The sequence below is a fragment of the Eutrigla gurnardus genome (assembly GCF_963514095.1).
Source record: "Eutrigla gurnardus genome assembly, chromosome: 5".
NCBI classification, from domain to species: domain Eukaryota; kingdom Metazoa; phylum Chordata; class Actinopteri; order Perciformes; family Triglidae; genus Eutrigla; species Eutrigla gurnardus.
Window position 1 is genome coordinate 20,252,298 of NC_139919.1, and position 9,957 is coordinate 20,262,254.

Consider the following 9,957-nt stretch of genomic DNA (forward strand, 5'->3'; position numbering starts at 1 on the left):
TGGGGGTGGATAGTGGCTTGACGGGGGTTCACCGTGCTGCCATATTCCCCCTAACACACTCCTGAGTCTTGGCTCGACGTCAGTGTTTTCACAGTAAATTTAGCCGGGGACATTCTCCCTGTTATAGCTCGAGGTAAATCTTTACATTATGGCCTGAAGCTGTCTCGACTTGGGCTGAATCACTGCCTGGTGTCAGATGCTGCCGAGTCCCCGAGCTTGTTAGCCGCAACACTCTGCACACGGCACCATTAGCTGCTGTACTGCTTGTTTTAAACTTTAAATTAGTTTCAGTTAAGGCTACTGTAACTGGACTTGTTACCTCTTTGTATGAACTGAAATTAAGTAGAAATTAAGCATTAAAGTGGCCCTTTGTGTTGTCAGGAGAAGCTGCAGCGTGGCAGAGGAGCAGGTCCTGTCTTCCGTCACCCAGGCAGACACTACGGATAATAATAATAATAATAATAATAATAATAATAATAATAATAAAGGAGATGTTCTCTCAAAGGACTAATGACTTACAGTTCCTCACAGATGCTGAAAGGCACACGCGAACAGACACACCTCTGATTTTCTAACAGCTTTTGCTTCAGCAAAACTTCTGTTTTCTACCATGCAAATCATAATTAACACCTCTCTGTAGCTACGGACTAAAGCCTACATAATCAGGCTTGAGACTTGGTTTTATAGGACGTATGACATCACCACCCATCATTTAATGATATGACAGCAAAAGTCACATTTCTTTTGTGCGCTCCCTTTGTTTTGAAGATTCAATGAAATTATTTGCGATGACTAAACGGCCGTGTCAGTCACTGGTGCTGTTCTACTGGATGTGTGTGTTGTTCTCATGCTTGTACAGACAGCATTGGTCATATGTGAGAGAAGGGAGTTTCTAAAAGTGATCTGGAGAAAAAGAAAAACAAGATGCTCCCTGTGGTTTGTAATATGCCTTAAAGAAACATACAGTATCTATGAGGTTGCCTGTTGGTTTCATTGGAGGGAAAAATTTAACCTCACTGCCATTGCGTCCCTTGCTGGAGGCAAAGAAAAAAAGTAATACATTTGGACATGCAAAGACAAGTACTGTATTAAGACGAATAGATGTCTTTTCATTTATTTTTTAATGCTGCGTGAAATTGAAAAATCGGAGATGAGAAAAAACATCTTTGTGAAGTTGAAAGACTGACCAGAATACAAAGGGTTGAAATGTTCTTGATTTGAAATGACGTACTCCCGGCATGATGGGTGTAAGCCGGCCATTCTCTCTGCTGATGGTGTGCAAGTCAGAGGAGGCTGAACTGTTGTGCCTGGCAAATAACCCTGAATAATAACTCTGAGCACTGAAACAGAACTGAATTATTCTGAAATTCATTTTCTTGACTGACACAGCGTGGTTATATTCACCCAGACAAATTCCATAGCTATGAATTACATTTTCTTTCATTGATATAGTTATTCTATGTAAAGACATACTTTAGACTCACAGCTCTAAAGCTATTATTGTTTGACATATATTAGTTCATTCTACTTTTGTCTTCTGAATTTCGACATGAAAGATTCAATTAAATCCTCATAATAAATACAAAATATGCAAATGCTACAATGCGGAGGACACTTAGTTGAAAAGACAACATACAGAAACTGGTTTGGAATTGTCGTGTACAGTAACACCCACTCGTCTATGCAGAAGAATACGTATGCAACGTCAACAAAAAGATGGATAAAATGCAGATGGAGGTATGAGACGCTAACGCTTCTGTCAAACTTGACGCCAGTTCGCAATTAATCATGTCAAGAGCGGCTCGCTTTTGCTGTTGCAGCTTCACGAGCAGCGATAGCTCTCCTGACGCCTAATTACACCCTTCTTTGACAAAGGAGGCTTACTAAAACTGGCAAACGCACTACATCACAGTGTAAAAGTCCTCAGGGGCTTGGGGGAACGCCACACACACAATCGGAAATGTTACAACAAGATACAGCTGAACGAATTCGTCTGCCTCGTGATGATTCTGAGTTGATTTTTACTTCTATGCAGCGGTGTAACAAGTTGCTCACATATCTTCCTTCAATGTCCTGGAAACTCTGGTGCCGCTGTGATGAGGCTGTTATATGGAGGACTAGTTTGCTTCACATGATGGAACAGCTTAACTATGTTTGATTACCCACACTACCACTGATTGAATGGTATGGAGATATGCAGTATGATCGCTCCTTCCAGGTCCACTTGGAGGAAGGTATTCTGCTTTGTCGGCCCAAAACACTCCAGCAGTGTAGAGATGAAAACAATTGCTGCCTTTTCATTGTGCCTTTGGGGCGTCGGGTTCCACCGAATGGGGGGCGCGTCACGCGAGTGCCAGTCAGAGCGTGGCATGTATATCCAGAGGTATCGCTGGCTCTCAATTGTCTCTTTGTGCTCCAAGGACACAGTTGTCCAGACTGAAACAACGGCAGAACAGTTAGCAAGCAGTCAAAGGGCTCTCGCATCTTGGAAGGCAGGATGGGACACTCTCAGACGCGTCCCGCTGAAGTGGTGCCCGTCGGGGCTACGCCACCCTCTCCCAGGACGGTGTGCGCCCTCCGCCTGGCCCAACCGACACCCAGATCCTGCTGCCACCACCAGTACTTCAGCAACCCCGAGAGAGCCGTGAGCTACGCGCCCCCTTACTCACCGAGTCTGTTCAAGAGGCCAGATCGGCGGTAAGTGGAGGGCGGTGGAGGCCAGTCGGAGGGTTTGTCTTACTTGTGAGGGCGATTTTCTGGAACGATGGCGACATGTGTCAGTGACTGATGTGCACGTTAAAGACAGTTCTAGGGAAGACGGATGACGACGGGCGCACGTCAGTGTCTAAATGATGTAGAGCTGTGGATGCACTGTTTGTCAGGAAATGGTTGCGGGTTGCGATTCACATGAAACGGTTTTTCATCATGTATCTTGCCACATGGCGAACAAAACAGAACTCATCCATCTTTTCTGTATCAGCTGTGTTTAACATGTTTTTACGCCGCTATAACACATCTGCATTTTTCGGAGAAAAAAAAAATGTAACGTGAAAAGTCATCTGTTGTGTTTCCGCTAATTGCTGGCTGCAGCACTGGAAGCGGGAAGAAAGCGATTCCTCCGGTAACCCTCGGATAACAATGTCGGCCCTGTCGTCATCTCCTGCACTGCGTGTTTGATGCAAGCCATCGCATACTGTTATATTACATGGAATCCAAGGGCAGAAATTGACAGCCTGTTACATTTCCGGCACAAACCTCTGGAGCAAGAATCGAGGCCATGTTCCTCATTTCTATTCATGGCTCAGGAGACTTATAGGTGATGTGATAATAATGAGTGCCTCTGGGTGGCCTGGTGTTTGTAGAGTGTTCAGTATTCATTGGTCGTAACCGCCCTTGTTGCCCACAATGACAGCTTCCTCGGAGACAGCCTCTGGCTGCAGCCTATGGCAGGACTCTGTGTTCTCAGGCCACACTCTCACACACGCCATGCATTCCTAATTATGAGAGAAGGGACACACACAGGATAAAGAAGGGAAAGACATCCTTTTGACCAATACGTGATCTCAAACCGATAGATTTGCTTTCCTCCTTGAGTTCGTCATTGGGTCGTGTTGTGTTCATGTCGAATTTGGTGCGACACAAACCCAAAAAATTGCTTCTCACAACTTGAGCTGGGACGTTGGCGGCATGTCTCAGCCTCGTTCGTCTTCAGCCGTTGGTGCAGATGAATCATAGCATTATATAACAGCTCTCGCACTGAGGACATCTGATGGAAACCGTGGCCCGTAGCTGTAGGGTGACTCACTGGATTTGGTGCCAAACATGGTCAGGCAGTCGGAGTTTCACAGAAATATGAAAGGCTTTAGTCCTTGAAAAGGTAATTTAATGGCATGAAACACACATGTAATTTAACCTGGGACCGCTTATGTTGTTCACTGGTAACCGAGCGGGCAAAGCAGTAAGGTCGTGAGTGTTCCTAGTTTACACTGTCATCATCCTCCTGCATGTGGCTCATTAGGTATATTCTACTTGAACCCTGCAGGAAGGCTCCCCACTGTCTGCAGTTTCTATCTGTGCATCTCAGCAGAGCCACAGGCAAATCAATGTGACTGCCCCCCATCCTATGCCCGAACAGGGTCTGATATTAAACCTGGCAGCTGTACTGTCACAGCACAGAATCTGAGACGACAGGCACTATGGGCCCTAATACCCAGTCAAGGTGCTTTCTGCTCAGCCTTGTTAGGCCCTAACAAAACTCAGCCTTTCCACTATAATTATTTGGTTACATAACAGAACTCCCTTTTCTCTAAAAAAAAAATGTGACAGACCTTAGTTTGCTATGCAGAGATCAGAAAATCGAGGGCCCTGTGTCATTTATTATCATTTTTAAATGGATGTTTTTCGGTGCATACGATATTTAATGGCATGTGATATGCATGAACTAAATTGAATGGCTCCTAGTGTTGGATATTAGAACGACACAGCAGAGTACTTCCATGAATATTATTTTAATTCGCCGGTAATGTTCTACATGTTGCTGCTGCTTCGGAAGAAAAGTTATTATGCAACAGAGGCGCTCTAATAGAAAGTTAATTGGCTTATTATCAGTTTTAGCTCAGATAATTGTAACAGCAAGAGAGAACGTAATGTGACAGCTGAGAGACGATGAGCAATTAGATTAAAGCTATTAAAACCTGCGTGGACGCCTTGGCCCCGATACACCTGCCAGAGAAATGCGGTGAAAAAATAAGATAACAAATAACAGGTACGTTTGTCTCTTTAGTTAACCACAAAAATGTTTATGGCACTTTGCAGGCTGGTGGGTCAAGGTGTGTCAAAAGACTTTATAGTGCAAGAGGTCATATGAGATGTCATGAGAGATATTAAACTAATATTACACACACACACACACACACACACGCATATACACTAAATTGAAGTACACATAACACACGTAATATTACAATCTGTTTTAGCCTTAAATATACTTGACTGCTTTGTTGTTTAGTCCGCACATTAGATTACATCTAAACACAGTATATAAATAAATAAATTAGGCTATGAACATTATATATGTAAATGGGTGAATGAATGAGTTTATGTATATTGTCCTTCGTGAGTTTTCCATGTGTCCTCTAAGCAGGAAACAACCTGGAACTGATGATTTATAGAGGCAGGAAAAGCTGTATGGAAAATTCCATGGTAAACACTGTCCAGAGACAGCCTTTGTTATTATTATTGCCCCTGGTGGGAGCCGGTGCAGTATACATGTTCACCACTAGAGGTCGATAGAGTTCACATGTAGACTGAGGGGAAATTTACTGGGGGAGAGGGTGGAAAAGTACTTATGCAGTGGACCTATGTGCAGGTCATCCCGTTATACCATCGCCTAGTGCAACAACAATAAAGTGGCGGGAACAGAATGTTATTGTTGTCATTACGGTGTAGTAATCGAGGACAGTTGTAAAACAAGAACCGATAAATGGATGCTTTAAATATACACAGCTAAAGAAAACACACTCATACATAATAGTACCTTGTTAAATGAGCTCAGGTGGTTGTTTTGACGCAGTTTGCGGCGCTGTGCACGGATCTCGGTCTGTGGGTTAACTGCAGAAGCGGTGTGAGGGGGAGAAGTTCAGCAACAAGACATGTGTAATGCTGCATTCAAATTCACATCGTTCCACTGTCGCCTTGTTTACATATAGCGGGCTTGTTTTTTTTATACTTTTTGTGTGCGTGTCTGTGTGTGTTTACCTCCAATTACATTGGCTTTATGGTTGGCCTATTTTTATTCTGCACAACAGCATCAACACAGAGGAGAAAAACATATCCCCTTCACTAGTAGAGTCAAAGTCAAAGTCTCACAAAACAACAATATACTTGTACTCATACTTATTCATGACCTATTGTTATCTCCCGCTCGAGGTTTATTGTATTAAAAAGTTGAGGTGAGGTGTATTTTGCGAGTCCAAACTCCGAAGAGTTTTTTTCCCTGTCGCACGGGAAGGCACCACAGAATCCGACCCGCCGGCTCATTTGACTAATGTATGCGCGCGTCATATGACGTCAGGAGGCAAGTCACTCAAATAGCAGCCGGTGGCAGAAATAGCATCAGACAGTCGCTTGTTTAAACCGGCGAAGCTGCCACACCGACACAGCGCTACGCTCAGCAAACAGGCGAGTTAGTGCTTCGCTACGACAGAAACGAAACCCCTCCGGATATACAGTTAGCGGAACAACCAGTCGCAAACGTGGCGAGAAGCGTGATCCAAACGAGTCTGGTACTCAACATGAGCACGGAGATGTTCAGTAAGACACCCATGGAGGTGGCCGTCTACCAGTTGCACAACTTCTCCATCTCGTTCTTCTCCTCGTTCCTCGGGGGAGACGTCGTCTCCGTCAAACTTGACAACAGGTAACTATCCCGACACGGTTGCCACGTCTTTGAAAGTCAGTCGCGAGCGTATTTTCATTCCGCTGCAAGGCTCCTCAAAGCTGACTTTAACGTATTTTCATAGAGCGATTGGAAACGAAGGCGTAGCTGTGCAATGTCTTGATATGATTCGTCATTTAAAAACAAAATCATAATGCCTCCATAACGGCTGCCTGCCCGGTCTCTCTGCTGCTGTTTATCTGGACTTTGAACGGACACCGCGTCGAGCTATTTACTGCCTCACTTGGCCATTTCCTCGTAATAGCCGTTACACCATCACCTAAATAAAAAAAAAAAGAACCTCCGACTCCCTCTCACACCCATTAACCAACAACCATAAACTACACAACGGCGTTATAAACAAGCAACGAATGCAGGAAGCAGCGACGTGTTGTTTTCGTAGGGGCTTGGGATTAGAGTGAAGATGTGTCTCTGAACGGTGGATTTATGCCCTCTTTGTCTTCTCCCCCTGCAGTGCCTCTGGTGCTAGCGTTGTGGCCATCGACAACAAGATCGAGCAGGCGATGGTAAGCCAAGAAAACTCACAAAACACAAACACCAGGCAAAGACGTGAGAATAGGTGGCGCTATGCATGCATTTGTTGTTGAAATCACAGTGGAGGGATCAGTATAGAGCAGTTATAACCTCCCTGATGCATTCTGCACAAGACCGGCTCTCCTTAAACACTCAAGGAAGTAGGACTACTATATTCTTTATTCATGTGACAAAGTAGTAAACAAAGGCAGGAAGTGAAAAAATGGAGCTTGACAACTTTTTTTGCAGCACAGCATTATTGAAAACACTCTTGAGTCAAAGTTGTCACGTGCACACTGCATCTTACAAGCAATCCACGTCAGAATAGACAAAATGGGGTAGAAGATGTAAACAGTATATTTTTTAAGCACAGGCCTCTGCTTTCTGTATCTAAACTGACCCGTCTCTTCTATTTATTGTGACAGGATCTTGTCAAGAACCACCTGATGTACGCCGTGCGCGAGGAGGTGGAGATCCTCAAAGAGCAGATCAAAGAGCTGGCGGAGAAGAACAACCAGCTCGAGAGGGAGAACCACCTGCTGAAGAACCTGGCCAGCCCGGAGCAGATGGAGAAGTTCCAGTCTCGCATCCCGGCAGACGCCCTGCTGCCCCTCGACAACCTGAGCATCCAGGTGATCCCAGACCAGCACCAGCAGCAGCAGCAGCCCTGCAGCATCAGCACTGGCTCTGCTGTATAAGTGGCTCTGCCTTGGGGCGGGCAGAGCCACTGTCTCTTTACAGTAATGGACCTCCATTTGAATGTAAGCGTTACAAAATCGCCGATGAGAACCCCTTCGTAGCCATGAAGGCGAAGCATCGGGGCTGTAAATGATCGACGGGACACAAACGAACTGTTGACGCTGATCAGCACAAATCCCAACTTAAGACGCTCTGACCGGTGCGGTGTCAGGCCCGTCCTCTGATACTGTCCCACTCTTTGTCATAGTCTCTGTGTAGACAAAAGCGCTGAGAATAGAGAGAGGGCTGACTAGGCACCAACGAGCGCTTGCTTTCAGACTGCAGGCAGGGGGCTTTCCCTGCCTAGCCGAACCCTTCTGACAAACACCCTTTTCTCTCTCTGTCTCGGGAGAGAGGGGGGGTGAGGAGGTATTGATCGGGCTGGCCCTGCAGGTGCTAACTCGGAACGTGTCGGGGGAGGTCGCTCCCTGGTCACCCAGAGGAGACCCATCGGAGGTGGTCCTCCACGTCTCAACGAGAAGAAGCCCCATCACGTGGATTTGTCCGATCTACACAAAAATCCAAGTTTCAAGGACTCCCGGCCACACATTTCAGCCACACAATGAGAACTTTTCCTGTAACTACAATGTATTGCTCACATGTACATTCAAGCATAACAAGAATAATCAACAGGATAAGCTAAAAGGCAACAGGTGGAGGTTGTAGCCTACTAGAGCGGGTGGACTGCTGCAGTAGACCGATCGGTATACTGTTTAAGGATTCCTAAAATGTAATCTTGGTTTGCCTGCAGTTGGGGCTTGCTGCTTATGGGGGAATTAATCCTGCTATATCTTCGGTTTTTGGTTGTGATTCTGCACAAAAATCGGTTTGTAAAAATAGGAGCGTTTTACAGTCTTAACAAGATTGTTTGTTTGTGTTTGTAATCTTGGGGGTGCAGGCATATCTGCCCACCATGTCTGCCTAGCTCCTAACACAGTAAAGGATAACTACAATGTACATAAAGTGGAGGCGTCCCGGGGTAAACCTCGCGGAGGCGGTGAGCAAGCATAAGCCAGCATTTGTGGCTGCAGATGCACTCCTGATTTAAGCAGCTTCGTCCAGTATCTGGTCTGTTTTCTGCTCAGATGCCAACTGGAAAACGATGGCATGACAACAGTGCCTGTCCTTTTTAGTAAGAGAGGAACACATTTCCACAACGAGCTCTGTTGTTGTTTTCTAGCTACCAAAGACGTTTTTTGCTTTTTCTTTTCTTTTCGTTTTTTTTTTTTTTTTCTCACAACAGAAGCCGAACAAACCAGGACCATGTGTAAAACTTCACAGGGAGAAGTCTCGTTTGTAGCTAGTGCTAAAGTTTCTATACGTTTGTTTGTAAAGATAACGGTATTGTTGCTGTAAAGTATCCTCGTTGTTCACTATGGTGTCCGGATACAACTGCACATTTGCAATAAACCTTATGTTTACACAATACTCTTTTGTTCATTATCTGTGTGTGAGATCATCCAACATTTTGATTTGACAGTATTATCAAAGTATAGTATCTGTTTCAAATCTCGAACCTATACAGCCAGCTAGATAACTCTTTGTTTTGCAGGAGCAGTCACGGCAGGTTTGTTTGTTTTTCACCCTTATGATAGTGTTTTGGAGGTTACATATTCCATACAGTGACAACAACACCAGGATGATTTTATTTCCTGCTTCCTAGAATAACCGAGCTAGTGTTCCAGAGTAAACAACACGTCTTTTTGCAAAACTAACCTTTTGGTAGTTGGGGAGTCCCTCCATCACAACATTCCCTACATGACTTGTGAGCCTTGTTTACAAGGTCAGTCTGATGAGCAGCAGGTGATTTGTAAAATTCAACACAATGTTGCAGCGAGGCCACGAGGTGCTTACTTCAGACAAAGGTACTTTTCATTTGTTAGCTCCTCAGACCGAAGAAAAGACTCATCCTGTTGTTTTTACCCGTTGGGACTTTGAAGAAAAACGCACACAACTTTTTTCCCCAAAGTCAAACAGTGTGACCACTAATGACATTGAAGCAATAATAGCTGGTTGCCAGAGGATTGGAATCTGCCAGAGTGAAAAAAACCCTAGTATGTCCTAGTAGCGTTTCCCCTCAGACAGATTGGCAGCCAGTCAGTTCAGCCTGTGTGTAACTAGATATGTTGCGGCTTCCCTGGTGTGTACGCCGGGCTCGCATCCATCTCGAACGGAGGGCCTCAGCTCGGGCCCAGAAACACCACCACACATCAAACAGCACCAGAGAAAACACAGCGTCTTTTCCCTGT

At 45.0% G+C, this 9,957-nt stretch overlaps 1 protein-coding gene across 4 annotated transcripts in view; it reads left to right on the forward strand.

The window, feature by feature from the left end:
• The window catches only part of tsc22d3 (TSC22 domain family, member 3), a 30,406-nt gene extending 21,270 nt beyond the window's left edge, over window positions 1–9,136 (forward strand). For 2 of the 4 annotated variants that reach the window (XM_084009025.1, XM_084009026.1), the window contains exons 3-4: window positions 6,912–6,963; window positions 7,396–9,136. In XM_084009025.1, the coding sequence (XP_083865151.1) occupies window positions 6,912–6,963; window positions 7,396–7,668 (325 nt within the window). In that variant the 3' untranslated portion in view covers window positions 7,669–9,136. Of the gene's footprint in view, window positions 1–2,482; window positions 2,698–6,107; window positions 6,419–6,911; window positions 6,964–7,395 lie in introns of those variants that run through there. The other 2 variants (XM_084009027.1, XM_084009028.1) reach the window with 2 other exon arrangements.
• The last annotated feature ends 821 nt before the right edge of the window (window positions 9,137–9,957 follow it).